Source organism: Lynx canadensis, chromosome F2, assembly GCF_007474595.2.
Source record: "Lynx canadensis isolate LIC74 chromosome F2, mLynCan4.pri.v2, whole genome shotgun sequence".
In the NCBI taxonomy this organism is placed as follows: domain Eukaryota; kingdom Metazoa; phylum Chordata; class Mammalia; order Carnivora; family Felidae; genus Lynx; species Lynx canadensis.
Window position 1 is genome coordinate 26,292,570 of NC_044320.2, and position 20,960 is coordinate 26,313,529.

Consider the following 20,960-nt stretch of genomic DNA (forward strand, 5'->3'; position numbering starts at 1 on the left):
TCTCTCTGCCCCTCCCTTGCTCACATGTAAACACACTCTCTCTCTCAAAATAAAATAAATACACCTAAAAAAAGAGCTAAAAACTAAGCACAAGCAAATACTCATTAAAAAATGAAACAGGATCCTTACAGAGCCACCTTTGATACCTAAAGCACATAGTGCACATAATATTTTGGGAAGAAGATACAATCTGCACCAGGACAGGGCTTGTCAAGTAAAGTAAGGATTGGCTTTAAGTGCTAAGAAGAAATAAAGTCAATTGTTTCTTGGAATTTTTTTAACCCACTAAGACTCCTTCCAAAATGATTAATGTCCTGTATCTGGCAGGTCTTGTCGTTTGGGCCAAGGACAGCATACTCAATCAGATCCAGTGATAAATGAACCTCAGGCTTTTGTTCCAAATAACCAGGGCAGAAAAGGTCCTTACTGGATCTTTGTTACTAAACTGAGAACTCTCAAAGATTTTGCTTTCTTTTTTTTTTTTTTTTTTTTTTTTTTTTTTTTTTTTTTTTTTTTTTTTTTTGTAAAAAACAGGTCAGGGATATGAGGCTACTCTCACATAGGAGAAAACTGGAGGAGATATCTCAGCATCAAACTGCGTAAAGTGAAGCTAAAAAATCATCTAAATCTCAAGGAGAGAGAACTATCTCTGAGTGTAGTAGTTCTCAAACATGGGTGATTTTGCTTCCCAGGGCATATTTGGCAATGTCTGGAGATATTTTTCTGCTGTCATAGTGCAGGTGAATGAAGTACACTATTAGTATCTAGCAGGGAGAGGTCAATGCTAAACATTCTCAAAGCATAAAGCAACCCCCTACAATAAAGAATTCGTTTGTACCGAGTATCAATAGTCCTGAGCTTGAAGTTGAGAAAATCTACCACTGAGATCTAAAAAGGAAACCAGTGTTTCAATTGGGAGATTATATAAAATCAGAAGCGTTATCAGAGAAATGACCACCTTTCTGGAACTTCATTCTGCCATGGTAGAATTTTTTCTTGGCTTGAGACCTGGAACAGTACGTGCCTGAGCAAGAATGTCCATTGCTGCATTGTCTCTAATAGAAAAACAGTGACTCGGGGCTCAGTTGGTTAAGTGTCTGACTTTGGCTCAGGTCATGATCTCACGGTTCATGGGTTCAAGCCCTATGTCAGGCTCTGTGCCGACAGCTCAGAGCCTGGAGTCTGCTTCGGATTCTGTGTCTCCCTCTCTTTCTGTCCCTCCCCCACTCATGCTCTGTCTCTCAAAAATAAATAAACATTGAAAACAAAATTAAAAAAGAAAGGAGTAACATAACTCAACCATCAAGGGTTTGGTTATACAAATTATATTTTATGTATATCCATGTAAGGGAATATAAGTGTGATTACTGTGATCCTAAGTTATTTAAAAATACATATGTCTATTTCTCACTTAGGAAGTTAAAAGAAAAAGTAGCTTTGAAGTGGCACAGACTAGAATCATCACAATTGTTTTACTTTTAGCATAGATATCATCTACTTAGATTTATCATAAATGATGCCAAGTGGGCCTCAATTACATAATAGAAACTAATGAGAAAAAATCCTCCCACAAAAGCCAATTCAAACCTTTAAAACATTGTATTTTTTTTGAGAATTTGATCTAATCATTTCTTACATATCATTCACATATTTATTCTTTAAAAAATATTTACTTAATCTTTTTTTAATAAGTTATATACTAGACTAGGTCCTGAAAATACAACAATGTAGAAAATAGACAAAATAATTGTCTTCATGAAGTTATTGGTGTGTGTGTGTGTGTGTGTGTGTGTGTTGTGGTTTTGGAGTGGTGGAGGTCCAGAGATGACAGCCAAGAAAGAATTCTTGAGATGTCTTCGGTGTAAAAGGGTGATTTTATTAAAGCACATGGGACAGGACCCGTGAGTGGGAATTGCTGCACCGGGTTGTGGAGTAACTGGTTACATATCATGGAGTTGGGAAGGGAAAGGCAAAAGGGAGGCCTCTTAGAAGGACATTCGTATGCTAAAGAGGACTTCTAAGTTACTGAGGCCTTACTGTTGTCAAGCTAAGGTTGTTTTCCCCTCTAGGAAGGCATTAACATTAAGATAGTAGGGGGCTCCTGGAGAAATGTTATATTCTGTATTTGCCTTGATATTTGTCAGTGGGCTGCAGGTTATAAAGAAATTCAATTTTACCTCCCATTCTTGCCTTTGTTCCCCACATCGCTGTGGAGGGGAGGGTGATATTGGGACACCAGGAAACTGAGTCTGTATGTTTCTGGAGATTAGGCTATTGATAAGATTGCCTTTTTCTTTTCATTTACCAAGATGTTTGTAAACTGATGGAGACTCATGTCCTCCTTGACTGTGATTTCTATCAGGTAACCATTTGATTTCTCCTCTTAGCTTTAGGGCAGTCAGGAATGTCTGAGGAATGCCACACAGATCCCACTTGCGGCGGTGGGGGTGGGGGGGCAGGCATTGCGGGCATGTGCTTTGCCCTCTGCTTGCCTTATGCCCCCTCATCATGGGTACATGTGCCCTGTGTGCTTAGGGGATTTGGTGACTTTTGAAGAGATTTTTCTTGAAAGAAAACCCAGCATCCCATTGTTATAAACTGATGTCTTTGAATTTTAGGGCAAAGCCCCACATAGCCACTATTCTAAGGCTTTGCCTGGAAAGAGCAAAAGCCTCTTTTTTGTTGCTAGAAACAAACTAGTGGCAAATGAAAAGACTGTTGCTATTGGAAACTGCCTCTTTGATGGGCCTTTGCTTCACTAGAAAGCCACCAACAATTCCTTGTGAAGCCCTTGTTGTCAGGCATTTCATCATGAGGCTGCCACATATGCAAACTCTTTCTTGGTGCCTCTTTGTAAAATAAGTCCTCTGTCCTCTCTTTCAGTAGCTGTACCTCAGCTTGTGGGCCTTAGGACCAGGTTAGCTGTTCTTTCTTGCCAGGCTTCTATTTCAATCTGTAAAGTGCTACCTAGAAAATAACAACAGCATATATGTGTGCTCTTTAACGTCCCACTTCTTAATTGGAATGTAGGTTTAAAATTTAGGGGTGTGCGTGTGTGTGTGTGTGTGTGTGTGTGTTACATATACACACACACACACATATATATATACACATATACACACACACACACACACACATATATATATGTATGTATACATACACACCCAGATGGTAAAAGGAAACAAAATAAATCAAAGGCTTATACTCACTTTTATATAGTTGTAAATTTTGAAACAAAACTGAAATTTTGAAATGATATTCCTGGTAAATAACCAGGATTTGATTTCCTATTCAACTCAGTTGCATAATTTTAAAAATCGTTTCCTGTACAATTATTAAAAGAACAAAAATTATCCTATATATGCAAAACTCTTAGTAGGATCAGACAGAAACTCTCACTGGGTGTGATTTAGCAAACTGTCCCCAGGGCTCCTAGGATTATCAGGTGAAGTGCAGTGAACATTGTTCTTTAATTTAAATGCCATTAGTCACGGTCTTAAAACTTCTTAGGCTTAGTGGATTAGAATAATATGACAGAAATCTTGACATTCATAATATTTAATGGTAAATTAAGAAATACAATGTAATTGAAGTGCTATTAAGGTCTTCCATGCCTTAATCTGCTTTTAGTCTTTGACCCTAGACCTCCAAAATACTTCTTTAATCTTGTCACCCATCCTGGTAACAATGATTAGGTGATCAGGGAATCTTTGCTGAAGAATTAATTAAAATTAGAAATGAAAGAATATAGCCCCGGTTTACCTGATGAAATTATTTACCCTTTTATGAACCAAACGATTGGGGGTGCCTGGGTGGCTCAGTGCTTAAGCCTTTCCAACTTCCGCTCAGGTCATAATCTCACCTCTTGTGAGTTTGAGCCCCATGTTGGGCTCTGTGCTGACAGCTCAGAGCCTGGGATTCTGTGTCTCCCTCTCTCTCTGCTCCTCCCCCACTTGCACTCTGTCTCTCTCTCTCAAAAATAAATCAACTTTGAAAATTATCTCTGAGCAAAAAGATTTAAAGGGAAAAAAAAAAGAAAAGATAATAAAAGCCAAGTAACCCCATGTGTTTTTTTTTTTAAATCTTTAGAAAAGAAACAGTGTAACCTTGTATTTTCCTTTTTCTCTTATCTGTCAGAAAGCTTTTAGATAATTGCTTGCCCAAATCAAGCTCAAACCACCTACCACAAAACAGCAAACGCCATTGTCACTTATATATAATTTCTGTTATGCCTTGTTATTAAATATCATATTTCAAATTGTTTTGCCTTTTCTCTGTTGTCTTAGTCTTTCTGAAAGATTTTGGGTGGCATTATAAATGATAATATTATATATGTAAACAGAACCAGCTTTATGGACTAATACAATTGATAGAACCTCATGATGGGGTTTTGGGGTGATGGGGGTTCGTTGGGTTTAGAGCTGATGGCCAAGAAAGAATTCTTGAAGACACCTTTGGTGATTTTATTAAAGCACAGGGACAGTACTGTGGGCAGGAAGAGCTGCACTAGAGTTATGACAGGTAACTCATTATGTACCCTCAGGGTAGGAGAAGGTCAAGGATAATGTCTGGAAGGTATTTTGGAAACAAGGTTTCCAGGACCTTGAGGGGCTTGCTGTTACTAGGGAAACACCATTTGTTACCGTTTAGTAAAACCTCAGTCATGAGACCCTTCGGATGTCTATCAGGGGTCATAAATTTGGAGTATGGTTGCCAGCATATATCTTGGGGGAGCTGAGGTAAAGGAAGTTTCCAAAGGAATTTTTATATGTTCAAGTAGATTGGGGTCAGTATAAAGTGAAACCAAGATTCCCTTCTACCCCTAGCAAAGTGTCCTCATCCAGGCAGCTGAGCTCCCAGAGGGAGGTCACTCTGCCAGTTTCAAGGACTTGTTAGTGGGCTGTAGGCGCTATGCCCATGCTTCTTCATCACCTCATGCTCAAAAGGGTCCTGCGCTGAGGTTTAATGCTCTGTGATGACTGCCTTAAAATTCTTAATTTCAACTTTAAATTTGTACTTTGTAACTGAGGTCTGTATGGGACAATGGAGTATGTGCTGAGGGTTTGGAGCCTCTGCTCATGCACAGTCTGCCTCTCTGCCTCCCTGTCTTCCTAGGATGGGTTATAGGCCACGTGCTCCCTACCATGTTGTGCCCCTGGCCTTGCCTGACCTCCCCATTCCCACTCCTACTCGGGGGACACTGGTGTGCTCTCCCCAGTCAGTCCATAGCAACATCAGCAGAGGGAGGCTCACACTGCAATTGTCTTCCATCCCTTTGTGGGGCCCTGAGTGCAAGCATGAAACAGGTAGGGGGTGAGTATATTTGCAGAGTCTTAGCACAGAGCAGGACAGCAGCTACCCCTCCCTCGGCTGGCAACGATAAGGCATATTTAGTAAGAACTTGACGCAAGCCTCTCATTCACCCCAAATCCAGAAAGCGAATGCCTTCCAGAGTGGAGGTGGCAATTTCTTGGAGGTCATTCTTTCACTTGAGTTGGCAGTGAGTTGGTGAAAATGGTAAATTGAGTTCTCTGTCCCTAGCAATGGTAGCTTCATTGCCACAAACCAAGTGTCCTGTCCTGCATGTGATAGATTCACATTGATGTATTTTTTTGCATCTAGCATTGTTTTAATTAAAAACTATTATAATATCCAGCTGAGTGACACTAGGCAGAAAATATGCTCTCAGTCCAGTCAGCCTGATAAATTAGAGATTCCAATTGCTATATGTGGAAATATGTAGATTTCAAATATTATATTAGAAATCCTGATTCTAGGGGTATCTGGGTGGTTCAGTTGGTTAAGCTTCTGTCTTCTGCTCAGGTCATGATCTCGCAATTTGTGGGTTTATGCCCTGCGTCAGGCTCTGTGCTGACAGCTCAGAACCTGGAGCCTTCTTTGGATTCTGTGTCTCCCTCCTTCTCTGCCTCTCCCCCACTTATGCTCTCTCTCTTTCTCCCTCTCTCTCAAAAATAAATCAATGTTAATTTTTTTTAAAAAGAAATCCTGTTTCTATAGGATGACTTCTACTTGATCACCTAATGCAGATTAAAAGAGGTTAACTGAATCAGTGTTCCTTACAGTATAATAGTACATTAACCTACCTTTTCAGAGTCCAAATGCAGTTTCTGAGCCACATGCATAGAATCTGTAATAGGCATAGCTGATCATAATCAAGAGTTGCCAGCGTGTGGCTTAAATATGCTTATGTTTTGTGATTAAAAATGAATATGCTAACCAAATTTCCTTCATATATATTAAGTGTGCCATATGCTTACTACTTCTCTCCATTAAATACGTGGCACATTAACCATCTGCTCTTCTCATCCAATACTGATAGTCATCAGTTGTGGAGACCCAGGTATACCAGCCAATGGACTGAGATATGGAGATGATTATGTGGTTGGACAAAATGTTTCTTACATGTGCCAGCCAGGCTACACAATGGAATTCAACGGTTCCAGAATTAGGACTTGTACAACTAATGGCACATGGAGTGGAATAATGCCAACTTGTAGAGGTAGGATAATTTCTCCAATATTTGTAAGTGATAACCACCATGTATTTACTTTTTAACATGCCATTTTAAGGTTAAAAAGCGTTTTTCTATTATTTCACTGTTTTCTGATACTAAAAATTGCTGCAGTTTTTATTTTAAAACCAGGTAGATAATAACATATATATGGACTTTAAAATGATATTTCAAGAAAGATATTATATCTTATCGTGAGTAATGACAATGAACTTTAATGCAACCAAAACAACAAAAGTATCATGTTCTCTGATATGCGCTCACTATCATCATTTATATTGAGGGGAATATTTAAAACATTCTTAATAAATTAGAATTTTAATTTGATGATCCACTTGGGCCAAGTAATTCAAAGATGGGAGGAAAACTTTCTATAACTTGAGAATAATCATACTGAATTAGAAAACTAACTTTTCATAAAGAATCATGTTTCTTAAAAGAATGCAATCTATAATTAATCTTTTAGTTACTGTAGGCATACATTTGCTACTTTAATGCTGTGTATTTAATGCTGGAAATATTTTTATAATTTTTTGCCAATTTTTATGATTACTTATGTAATACTGCAGATGTCATGCCGGACAATTCCTATTGTTTCATAATAATACTGAGATTTCTCATTCAGGTGTCTTTCTAAATATCTGTGAATTCACAGTTTAACAAAAAGGATAAATTCAACATGTGTATCTTTCTTAATTACACACATTATCTTGTGTGTATTCTTGATTATCTGTTTCTGAATCAGATCACTATCTACAGTTAACATTTGAAAATATATGAATATTATATATTTTAGAGGTTATTTCATACGTGATTAATTGAATCTGATAATGGGAATGTTATATAACTCAAAAAAATATCATATATGATGCAAGTCATAAAAATCCAGTTATTTCTCATTTTTGGATTTTGCATTGGTTACCCCCCCTTTTTCCCTTCACCTCTGTCACATTATCCTACCCATTTCTGCTTGAAGCCAACTTAAAACAAATTTTAGGAGCATGTGGGTGGCTCAGTAGGTTAAGCTTCTGACTTCGACTCAGGTCATGGTCTCATGGTTTGAGAATTTAAGCTCCTAAATTTGGGCTCCTCTCTTGTCTCTTTCTCCCTCTCTGTCCCTCCCCTACTTGTGCTCTCATCTCACTTTCTCTCTCTCTCTCAAAAATAAGTTAAACATTAAAAAAAAAACAAATTTAAAAATTAATGTTTAAACATTTAATAGTTTATTTTAAAACCCTACAGTAAAGTTTTTAAAAAGTATATTCATTTATTTTGAGACAGAGAGAGAGAGAGCAAGTGGGGAGTGGCAGAGAGAGAGAAAAGAAGAGAGAAGGAGAAAGGGCGAAAGGGCGCCATCAGCACTGAGCCTGACGTGGGGCTTGAACTCACGTGAGTGTTGGGAAGGGGCAGAGAGAGGGAGAGAGAATCCCAAGCAGGCTCCACACTGCCAGCACAGATCCTGATGTGGGGTTCAAACTCACGAACCATGAGATCATGACCTGAGCTGAAATCAAGAGTTGCATGCTTAACTGACTGAGCCACCCAGGTGCCCCACAGTAAATTTTAACATATGAATTTAAGTGGTTAATAGAACCAATTTGGATATTTTAATGAGATACATAATCTAGGTTTCTTTTGCAAATGTCACAGAATTACTTGCAAATTCTTTGCTACAATGTTGACACTATATATAGCCAAACAGCCCAGATCTTCAGTCTGTCTAAAGGTCATTGGAAAGTAATCTTATATAAAACCAATAATTTATCACTTACAGTATACTGAATGGTCACCCTCTATTTTCTTCCCTTAGATGTCAGGCAGCTCTTTATTTTGTAAGAGTATCTCTGACAACCAGTAGCCATTATGTTGCCAAGAAATAGTCACATTCTAGAAGGATTAATTCCAGGGATGTTTCAGGACTACTACTAGGAGAATAAAACATGTCACACCATATTGTCCTCCAAAAGGTTAAATTAGCACATATGCTTCTTCTAATGATTTTTTTTTTACACCCAGGATATTTCAACAGCTGTGTCTAATCGCTTTTAATGTAATTGCAGCTGTTACCTGCTCAACTCCTCCCCAGATCTCTAATGGAAGGTTGGAAGGAACAAATTTTGACTGGGGCTTTAGTATTAGCTACATCTGTTCTCCAGGCTATGAACTATCCTTTCCTGCTGTTTTGACCTGTGTAGGGAACGGTACCTGGAGTGGGGAAGTACCACAGTGCTTACGTAAGTATAATTTCTGTATTTGAAATTATATTTTCTTCTTTTCACTCTCGTAGAGCTCCTTCACTTAGGACAGCTGTTACTTAAAATTTTCAGATTTGGCTAGAAGAAAAATGAGCTTGTTAAAGCTCATTTCAAGGTATAATAAAATTCAATAGAAAATCATATTTACCAGTGTAGCTACTTTTCCTGTCATCCAACTCTTGTGTTCTTTCTGCTCTGACTCTAAATATTAGGCTGAACTACTTTGTTTTCAAATTTGTTTAAAAAAAAGTTATTACTCAAAATAAAGTCCCTTTAAGATGAATTCTACCCCTGGAAAAGTATTCTTATTTATGTCCAGTTTGTCTCAACTGAACACTCTCAGTTACTCCCAAATTTCTTTCCACAGTAAATCCTTGTCACTCTACATGGTCATTCAAATCAAGTTCTTATGATGGTATTTGTCATGATAATGATTGTGATTATACATCTAAAATGACTAGAGTAGGGGCACCTGGGTAGGTCAGTCGGTTGGGTGTCCCACTTTGGCTCAGGTCATGATCTCATGGTTTGTGAGTTCGAGACCCACGTCGGGCTCTGTGCTGACAGCTCAGAGCCTGGATCCTGCTTCGAATTCTGTGTCTCCCTCTCTCTCTGCTCCTCCCCTGCTCATGCTCTGTCTCTCTCTCTCTGTCTCTCTCTCAAAAATAAACATTAAAAAAAAATAAAATGATTAGGGTAAGCATGGAGATGAGGGATTATTATGATTTTCTTACAGAGGTTACTTTACAATATATATTCCAGCAAGTGTCACTTTGAAATTAATTTGGAAGATCACAAGACAAAATAAAACTCGGCGTTGTGTTTTACACAAATTATTGTAGTACGTGATATGTGCAGTGTTCATTCTGAGGTGTCCAGTGCTATCCTGTTCCTAGTCTTCCCTTCCTCCTTCCTTCTCTTCATGAGGTAAAGCATCACCACCCCTCAACCCCCATCCTCATAGCCTTGAACGTTAAGCAGATCTAACTGATGAGACGAAACTGCTTGGAACCCTCCAGTCTTCTCTCATTCACAGTGGAAACCATATTGTTTAAAGGCTAACGTACTTTTTTTTCTTCTTTCCTTCTGACCTCATCGTATCCTACAATCCCCAACACTTCTAGGTTGATGTCATGATGTCACACAAATTGTCCCTTAAAATTCTGATATATGCTAAGGATCAACTTAGAAAAGACCAGTGTGTTCTAAATAAGACTAGATATTCTATGGCTATCTCACAACAGATAAGGACAAGGAGATTTACAGAGATGAGTTTATGGTAAAATTTGTTTGATATGACTGGGAAAATCTCAATCAAGAAGTTATTTGGATAGAATATTTTATTTTTAGTTCTCTTAAAATGCAAATGATAATGCACTACCTACGACTGACATTGAATTATAACTATCCATATATAATAGGGTTAACTGTGTCCAAATTGCTTGACATATATTATTTCTACTGCACATAACAGAACTCCTAGTAAGTATGTTTACTCATGACATTTTAGTTAATAACATCTTGGGCTCCGAGAGGGGAATCAAATTGTAAGGACGCTGTGTGACTGTGTCATCGTTTAAGGCACCAGCTACATGGTTATGTGGCCTGCGGTTGCACTGCTACTAATTGGAAGACTATGAATGCCAGTTCAGAGAAGGTAGACTAAAGAGACAATGCTCTTATCCATTGAATAGCCAAACAGATTCATTCTAGGGACTTTATAGAAGGGAAAGTCTTTTGTCTTTATTTTCACTCAAAGTATGTCCTTTGATCTTAAAGTTTACGTCATTGCGAACTGAACCCTTCTGAAAATCAATCCTGTTGATTTAAGCCTCTAAGCTGGACACCAATAGGTTGTTTGGTTTTAGTACATGAAAGTCCACAGATAGAAAACAACAGAATAATAACACAGTGGGGGGGGGTAGGGAGCAGGAATGAGGAGTTTATGTGGTTGTGTCTCCCTCTTTTGTTGAATAAAGATAAGTTTCTGAGATGAATGACTCAACAGAAATATGCAAGACAAACTCTTCAGAAGTAGGTTACAAAATAACTTGGCAATAGAAATGATTGCTAAGGTGAAAAGCTCACTGGTAATCTCTGCTGAAGAAATAGCCGTTGACTTCAACATGTGCTAAAGTTACAAAGATTAATAAGATGAAGACCCTGGCCTTTAGGATTTGATGCTATATTGCTAGAAGTGCTTAGAAGCCAACTAGCACAAAGATTCACAATATCCAGGAAATGTTGAAAATTAAAGCAAAGCACAGTAAACAAATGTTTACCTGTTGCTTTACTCTGACAATTTCCCCTAAATTTATGTTGTTGAATATTTATTTAATAATTACTTTTACTTCTGTTTTAAAAAGAAAAAAAAAGAAGTTCCTAAAAAAGAGGTTTGAAAATTCAGGTTTCTCCTGGAGTCTTGAATTTCAGGAAACAGCTTTCTTTGAACACTGAGCTAAAACTAAAGTGTTCTGTTTTTAGGGTATTTATCCATTCCTATTTGCCTGGAGCGTTCCTAGGTGATTCCTGTTGTCCTGGTAGATGTCCTACCCAGTTAAAGGTCCCCGTTCAGCCTCAAAAACATCTTTGGTTTGGATAATACACCATTTTAAGGGAGTGTTTATACTGAAAAATATTTGGATGTTACCGTTTGTTTGCCTTATAGGAAATAAGCTTTCGGTGCTACATCTGCAAATTTAAAAACCAAGTACAGTTAAAAATCATTAAAATGGAAAATGTATGTTATGTATTTTCTACTACAATGAAAACTTGAAAGCCTGTGATATCTTTGCCTCCATTCTGCATGCTCACTCTGCCCCAGCGTCACTGGCCTTAGGCCTTCTTCACATGCTAGACATGCTCCAGCATAGGGCTTGGCAACACTGTTTCCTCTAGCTGGAATGCTCTCCCTTGGGGTATGGGCATGGCTGCCTGCTTAGTTTCCTCCAAATCTTCCTTCAATGACAGACACCCTGGTCACCTTGTTTAAAACCTACGCCTTATCTCTCACCATCTATCACATCCACAAATTACTTGGTCCAAATCTCCTTCCTCCACACTGTTTCTCCACAGACGACTCCCTGCCTTCCCACATACTATCTTTTTTACTTACTATGTTTATTTTTTTTGTTTGCTTCCCTCACAAATGCATAAACTCCACAAGGGAAGGAATCTTATTTTGTTGACTGATAAGTCCAAGTACGTAAAACTTAGAATAAGTTCTTTTAGTTGTTGGGAATTATATGACAGACACAATAATCCATTCTATTTGTTTAGAAACTCTGCCAGGATGGTATTTTCAATAGTTGTTGTGGAATTTTGAGATTCCTTGGTTTTGTATAGATTTGGACTGTACGGGGCTTCTTTACTCTTTAAAAGACACTCAAAAATCCCCCACAATGCTTCAAAGAGGAAGACAACAAAATACTGGGATATGTGCTCTGAGTGTTCAACCGAGTACAGCAGAACAAAGAAGTGTACCTGTTATATGCGTATAAAAAGAAAGAACAATCTGGAGAGTACAGCCTAGACCACTGGTTCCTTCGACAGAACTATCTGCAAATCACATGCCTTTTCAGAAGTATACGCCAACTCTGCAAATGATTTGTACAACGATGTGGTTTGATTCTGGTCAATACAAAACAACAACAAAAATACAAAAAAATTCTATAGTTGCTTAGGTGGTCTCCTAGGTGGAAAACATCTCAATCAGACTATTTTTAAACATATCATGCTGAGTCCTACATTCAATATATATCACATAGAAGCTAAAAAAAATTCTGTGGGGCACATTAACGTGAATAACCTGTCACTATAGTTCAATATCCCAGTTATTTTCATCATTTTTCTAAACTGTTGCTCTGATGAATCCTAAATCTTTGTTATAATTTTCTTTTCATTTCCAGCAAAATTTTGCGGTGACCCTGGTATTCCTGCCCAAGGAAAAAGAGAAGGCAAAAGTTTCATATACCAGTCAGAGGTTTCTTTTAGCTGCAATTCTCCCTTCATATTAGTGGGATCAAGTACCAGAATATGTCAAGCAGATGGCACTTGGAGTGGTTCGTCACCTCATTGCATAGGTAATATTAATTAAAGGTTGATTATTCTTAGTAATTTTGGAATTATTGGATACTAGTTACATTGGATAAACTAGGGGTGACTACATATGAAAAATAAATGTAAAATACAGAAGCAATTAGAAGGCGTTGAAAATGAACACAGTTAAAACATATGATGTTATATTTAGCATTTAAAACTTCCTGAAGATACACTCAAAATAATTTCTTGTTTATCAGTAAAATGAGAAAGAAAAAAACCTCTCAGATTAATAGAAGTAAGTACTAGCATTTTTGTATACAAATTTTGTATACATTTTTACAGCTAATTTATCTTATTCAAACGACAGGAAACTTGCTCCAAAAATTTTAAAAAGGTACACCGATTTCAAAATGGTTTTAAGCACATTTCTGTAATCTTAAATTAAATGCCACATTTGGTAAACCAACCAAATAATCTGTCATACAAACTAGCCAATTTAGAGACTACTAGTGCTACCATTTTTATATCTGAATCTCCTATAGGTGTCCATGAAAAATGAAAATAACTAAGCCTGTTTCTGGAAAAACTCTTGCTTCTTGAGGGGAATATTATGCTACCTAGATTATAATTTAGCAAAGTCCCTAAACAAATGTTTTATGCACGTGCTCTTCTTTCATATCCTTCATTTTTCCTTCACTTTTCATCCACAGTGAGTTGGATGTCGAGTGCTTTTATGTTAGAAGGGTTCAAAGTTCAAGAACTGCAAAATTCATGTAAAATGCAGTGCACCTGAATTCTTGCTTTAAGATTAGCAGACTTCTGTCCCTGGAGAGATGCTATTAGATTTATACTCTTTATTATTACCCCTGGTCCTTTCATTGAGCCCCAGATCACTCAAAATTGTTTTGTATGAGAGGAATATAGATTAGATATAATTATAAGTTTTAAAGGAATATTACGTTTATAATCTTTATTTTAGAACCTACGCGGACCTCGTGTGAAAATCCAGGAGTCCCAAGGCACGGGTCTCAGAATAATACATTTGGATTTCAAGTGAGTACTTTAAATAAATATTTCTATGTACTATAAAACTAGATCAAAAGGCTTCTTTGATTCATGCACATATAATCCTGTTGGCACAAACAGAAAAACATCATGCTTATAGCTGTATTCATAAACATAAAAAGGTAAATGGCAGAAAAAGCATGAACGTAGAAGGAGATTAGGAGAAGAAAAATATGGTTTAAGAAAATAGTATAAGTGATTATGAGGATAAAATAAAAGAAACATTGAAGATAGCTGTGAGCATAAGAAAAATCGACAGTAGTACATAAGAAAGGGGTAAATGAGAATAAGTGAGGGGGTAAATGAGTAAATTCTAAAGGATGATGTAGAGGACTGAGGAAAAGTAAAGATAAAAGATGTTGAAGAACGAATATATAAAAATGTGGTTATCTAATAAAGCAATTAGACTGAAACATGTTTCTCTTATAATATGCATATAATAGCTAACTATTTTTAAGTGTTTTCACTGCTATGGGAAATGTCTGAGAAAATAATTTAACCTATATTTAGCCACATAGTTGATTTGTTACAGTGGAATTCTTTAGCATGCCCAGTCTTGTGTGGCTGACTTTCTTATTTTCTCTTTTTCCAGTTTAGATTTTATGTAGAGATTCAGCAGGTTTTTCATTACAGGGGCCTAACAGGAGCCAAAGTGCATAGTGACTCCACAAGGAAATAGCCAATATACATATTACCCAATTGCCTTGTGTTTCGGGGTTTTCTAAATTGTACTATTTTGTGTGAAGCTCAGTGGGAACCTGAAAAACATCCATTTCTAAAGGAAGTACTCATCAAAGTTGCCATATTTTTGTTGCTAAAAATAGTTTCCATTTATCGACAGTCCAGGCACAGTACGAACATTGATTTGATAGCATTTCCAATTCTTCTGGTTTGCCTCAGGCCTGTCTACATAATATAAAAGTGTAATAAAAAAGTGTCCCAGTCTCTATTATGTGGTATTTTTAGAAAACTTTAGATTCATATCTTTATAAAAGGTTTTATCAATTGATCTAAATAAATCCTGAAAAATGGACAACTAGTTAAAGAGCATTAGTCCTCATCATATAGATGAAGACACTGGAAAGGAATTTGATTTGGCTTTGATCACAGAGCAAGTCAATGAAAATATCCTGAGAGAATACAGAATTTTGATGTTAGTGTCTGTGTACTAAATCAGGTGATTTTTTGAAGAGTAGGAGTCCTTTCTAATAAATACCCTTTGAAATAATGAGAATGGAAATGAGTAAGAATGAGTTTAGTATAGTAGTCTAATGAAATGAATAGAATCATTAACTCTGCATTGTAAGAATTCTATTATAACCATTGAAAAATATTATTCCAAAGTTAACCTAACCCTGAATTCATATTATTTAGCTAATAAACATTCATTGGATCATCATATTCTACTTAGATAAATATGAATAGACTAGATTTTAAAAATGATAAACTCTCTACATAATTACATTAATCTTTATAAAAATTATAAATGATGTACTGAGTATGTTAAATTAGGGACATCAACTTTCTTACATACATGTGACTGGTGTGTGTGTGTGTGTGTGTGTGTGTGTGTGTGTGTGTGTCTATACATATTTAAATATATTTACTAAATCTGTATAGAACCAATGGGAATGTTAAAAGTTTATATAATTCTCACTAATATTAAAATATTGGTAGGTTCCAAATAGAATCCTGGAAAAGCCATCTTTATTGGTTGAGAAAACTCTTGCTTACAAGTTAACAGAAGCTATTTTGAACTAGCTTAAGACTAAAAGCATTATAAGCTATGTGCAGGTAGACCCTAAGAAAGGGACCCCAAGGCACCCCCAAAGACTCCAAGAAAAGGGATCCAGGCAAGACTTATCAAGCCCAGAATCTAGGAACTGGGCACCAGGACTCAGTGTTTTCCACTACTCTGTGTTTGCCTACTTTGATTTTCTGTCTGCAAATTGACCTTATAGCCAAGGGTACATTTTTCTAATTATATTTCAGCCACATACAGAAAATGATTGTGTCTCAATCTCAGTTCCAGATTTCTAGAGAAAGAATCAGGATGTCTCAACTTTTGTATCTACGCATGATTTGATCAGGTCAGCAGTGACTTAAGTAAAATTACAGCTGTTAGAAAGCTCACTTCTGAGAGGAATAAGAGAAAGGGGAAAGTGATGAATTACACAGGCACTCAAATCATTTTCTTGATTTTTTTTTTCTTCGGTGTGTTTATTTACTCTTTTTCTATATAGATTTATATATTAGTTTTTTGGACACAGCCATAATTATTAACATATAAGGATATATTACCTGTTGCCAGAGATGACAAATACTCCAGTGTTGAAAAAGGTACCCAACATAGTTTCTCTTATATCTAAAATATAGTTGGAATAATTTTTGGCTAAAAATAGATTGGTAGTGAAGGGAGTAGCTGTCAAAGTGATTGATACAACATCTAGATTAATTATGGAGTAAATTCCAAACACACATATTTCACTAACTGCCATATTACTCTTTAAATTGAGATACAGGTTTTGGAAGACACATCATTAGTAGTTAAGACTTGTAACATTAAAGTTATTATAAATGTGAAATGTTTATAAACTGACTCTTGGATATTTAAGCCCAAGATATTGAACACTAAGATATTTAGCCCTACCAAAATGACCATGGTGATGATGTATGATTTCCAGTTTATAATCGAAATTAGTACATAAGTACATTGAATGGGGCAAACGTTATAGTGTTTTATTACTTTGAAATGATGACTTTGATGCCATGCATTTTCAAACACAAATCTCATAAAATCAAATTCATTTTACTTATTTATTTTATTTGAGAGAGAGAGAGAGAGAGAGAGAGAGAGGGGGCACAAGTGGAAGAAAGGGTCAGGGGAAGAGAGAGAATCCCAAGCAGGCTCCACACTCAGCATGGAGCCCAACATGGGTCTCAATCCCACAACCCTGGGATCGGATCATGACCTGAGCCAAAATCAAGAGTCAGATGCTCAACCTACTGAGCCACCCAGGTGCCCCCAAATCCAATTTTTAAAATTAAAAACTTATAATTTTTTAATACAAACTTATAGTATAATCTAAAATTCAAAAACTTTTTAAACCAGGAAGCTCAGGGCCAAAATTGATGCTCAATGAAAACTCCTTGGATCTTATCTTATGCATATGTTTTTATCCCTTCATTTTTATGGTCCTTTCCTTTTACTTCAATTTTATTAATCAAAATCTATGTGTCTTTTACTAGAAGCTACTTCACTTTTTCTTGGATACAATGTTTAACACAAGCACAGAGTAAAAAGTATAAATATAAAAGGGTTGTTAAGATATATTACAGAGATACCGACTTCAGCCAGGTCACGATCTCACGGTCCGTGAGTTCGAGCCCCGCGGCAGGCTCTTGGCTGATGGCTCGGAGCCTGGAGCCTGTTTCCGATTCTGTGTCTCCCTCTCTCTCTGCCCCTCCCCCGTTCATGCTCTGTCTCTCTCTGTCCCAAAAATAAATAAAAAACGTTGAAAAAAAAAAAAGATATATTACAGAGGAAGCCTATAAATTGTAAAGCCATATATATATATGTGTTATATAAATATATATCAAATAGATATCTTTAATATGTGATGTTAAAAATCAGACACAAATAAATACAGTGATGGAAGTTCTAGGAAAGCAAGAATCATTTGCTATGAAATATCATGGAAGAGAAAGATCTTACTTAGAGTGTTCTAAATTTATACAAAATTTCTATTATGCCTTGATTAGCTATCTAAACTTCACAGTTAGAAACTAAGATATAACATATAAAAGAAATAAGGAATTAAAGAAGATAAATTATATTTACCAAGTAGACATGTCTTAATATTTTATAATGCTTTTGTACAAAACGTGCGATTTGCGTCCAACTTAAGTTTTATTTAAACATTGGCTGCAATTAAAATATAAATGGATAATTTTTAATTCCTGATATAAAAATAATATTCCATGTTTTTTTTTTTTTTTTTTTTTTTTTTTTTTATAAATTTTTTTTTCAACGTTTTATTTATTTTTGGGACAGAGAGAGACAGAGCATGAACGGGGGAGGGGCAGAGAGAGAGGGAGACACAGAATTGGAAATAGGCTCCAGGCTCTGAGCCATCAGCCCAGAGCCCGACGCGGGGCTCGAACTCACGGACCGCGAGATCGTGACCTGGCTGAAGTCGGACGCTTAACCGACTGCGCCACCCAGGCGCCCCAATATTCCATGTTTTTACATTGCATATAATTGGTTATCCAGAGCACTTTTTATTAGTAAATATTGGTGAGAAAATTGTGCCTAAATTATTTTTTCAAGAATTTTTTGAATTGGATAATGTAAAATTATTTTTCCCAAAGGTAGCCAAATTATATTATTCACATTAGAAGTTAAATTAGAATCGGAAGGATATAAAATCACTAGCTGGAAAAGCATGGAGAGCTATATAAAATATACTATTAAGTGGCTAATAACTAAAAAAGTGTCTATTAATGCACTGTTATTTGGAGAAAATTCTGGTAATTTATTTAACTATAATAAATTCTGAATAAAAATTAATTAGAAAATTTCTTTAATTCTAGTTATATTAGATATTTGGTATAAGTATTTGTGAATTTGACAAAACTAGTTATTACATGTATTAGTGACATATAGAAAGTCTTTAAATAAACTTTACATCTCTGGTATCTGGTTAATATCTAAAGCAGTATTTATGATGACTTCAGAAAAGTTTACAGAAATAAGGGGAAAAGTCTTACAAGTAAAAAAAAAAAAAAGGCTTTGTAATCCCACGTTTCTTATATCTTATGATCATCAAGTCTTAATGAAGCAGCCTAAATGTACTCCTCAAAGAATAAACAGTGATTTAGCTTCATGCTATGTAAAGTGTAGAAGGGATATCCCTGTATGTAAAGAAACTATAGACATGTTAAATCTTTTTAGTTTTAATTTATTTTTAATTTATTTTTTAACCTTTATTTATTTTTGAGAGAGAGAGAGACAGACAGACAGGCAGAGTGTGAACAGAGGAAGAGCAGAGAGAGAGGGAGACATAATCTGAAGCAGGCTCCGGGCTCTGAGCTGTCAGCACAGAGCCGACAAGGGGCTCGAACTCAGGAACCACGCGATCATGACCTGAGTGGAAGTTGGAGGCTTAACGGACCGAGCCACCCAGGTGCCCCAATATGTTAAATCTTAAGTTAGGTAATCAACTGATTTTGTAAAATTAAATTATTAGTCCCCATTCCTTCAGTTGATTTACCATTTTCAAGAGCTCTTGGTGCGCACGAGGGAGTAACACAGTCCCTAACCTAGAGAAGCTAACTTCTAGTGTGTGGGTGACTTTATAGGATAGATGATAACATTGGTAACTTTGAAAGTTGCTAAGGAAGGACATAAAAAAAGTTCTCCTACTCTGTTGCTACAGGGAAGCCTTTCTAAAAATGTTGTCTCAGATAAATCTTTTAGGATAAGAGCTAGGAAAAGAAAGTTGGGAAAGACATTTCATGCAGGGTAAACAGCATGAAAATATGCATGCATTAAGGGAACAATAAAAATTTGTTGTTATAAGAGTACAATTTGAGTAAAAGTAAGTGGTCAATGAAGAAACCAGAGGGATTGGCTGTGGTCAGGATATGGAGGCTTTCATTTGACAAGCTAATACAATGTAACTTAACCTATGGGTGATAAGCAGTAAAGATTTTAAGAAGGAGAATGCGGAGGTCACACTTTCATGTTGATTATTCTGACTTTAGTGTCGAAAATAAATTTAATTGTGGTCAAGATTGGAGAAATGGAAACAAGTTATATAATTATCACAATTGTAGTTATGATTATTGTAATTATAATTATGACAGTAGTTCTCAAAGTGTGGCCCCTGACCAAGCGGCGGCAGTATTAATTAGGAAATTGTGGGAAATACAGATTCTGGGCCTCCCCCACATCTACCCAGTCAGAAACTCTCCAGGTAGGCTCAGCTATCTGTGTTCTGGAAAGTCCTCCTAATTATGATATCTGCTACAATCTGAGAACCAAACCTGTAGAAAAGATACGGAGGACTAAAACAGGATATAAAAGTGGAGAAAGACAGAAGGGGGCAGTTTGTGAAAGATTGAGGAAGTAAAATTATCAGTATTTGGTGGTAAATTGAATGAGGGGAGATTCATGAGTAGAAGGTGGCAACATTAACTGAGTTTGAGCCTAAAAGTAGGATTGCTAGAGTGGTGGAGGTGATGGGTTGCGTAAAACCAGTTTGACTGAAGAACAGAATTGCAAAATCTACCTGTTGAGTCACATAAACTAGTCCATATAAGAAATGGACTGGCAGTTGAGCGTCCGACTTTGGCTCAGGTCATGATCTCGCGGTTCGTGAGTTCGAGCCCCCCATCAGGCTCTGTGCTGACAGCTCAGAGCCTGGAGCCTGCTTCGGATTCTGTGTCTCCCTCTCTCTCTGCCCCTTCCCCATTCATGCTCTGTCTCTCAAAAATGAATAAACTTTAAAAAAAATAAAAAAAGGGGCGCCTGGGTGGCGCAGTCGGTTAAGCGTCCGACTTCAGCCAGGTCACGATCTCGCGCTCCGTGAGTTCGAGCCCCGCATCGGGCTCTGGGCTGATGGCTCAGAGCCTGGAGCCTGTTTCCGATTCTGTGTCTCCCTCTCTCTCTGCCCCTCCCCCGTTCATGCTCTGTCTCTCTCTGTCCCAAAAATAAATAAACGTTGAAAAAAAAAAAAAAAATAAAAATAAAAATAAAAAAAAATAAAAAAAGAAATGGACTACTCCAAGGGCGCCTGGGTAGCTGAGTCAGTTAAGCATCCAACTTTGGCTCAGGTCATGATTTTACTGTTTGTGAGCTGGAGTCTGGCATTGGGCTCTCTGCTGGCAGGACACAGCCTACTTTGGATCCTCTGTCCCCCCCGCGCCCCCTTCGTCCTGCCCCTCCCTGTTCTCTCTCTCCCTCTCTCTCCGAAAAATAAACAAACAACAACGACAAAACAGAAATTGACTAGTCCATGCAGCACCGTCTTGCACAACTTCAGAGTATGTGAACTGCATGTCCT

The 20,960-nt window shown here is 36.9% G+C and overlaps 1 protein-coding gene across 1 annotated transcript in view; it reads left to right on the forward strand.

Annotated features, from left to right (window-relative positions):
• Positions 1 to 20,960, forward strand: part of CSMD3 (CUB and Sushi multiple domains 3) — a 1,276,067-nt gene that overhangs the window by 1,225,094 nt on the left and 30,013 nt on the right. The window contains 4 exon segments of the mRNA XM_030304305.1: positions 6,341 to 6,520; positions 8,593 to 8,766; positions 12,696 to 12,869; positions 13,808 to 13,881. Coding sequence (XP_030160165.1) covers positions 6,341 to 6,520; positions 8,593 to 8,766; positions 12,696 to 12,869; positions 13,808 to 13,881 — 602 coding nt within the window.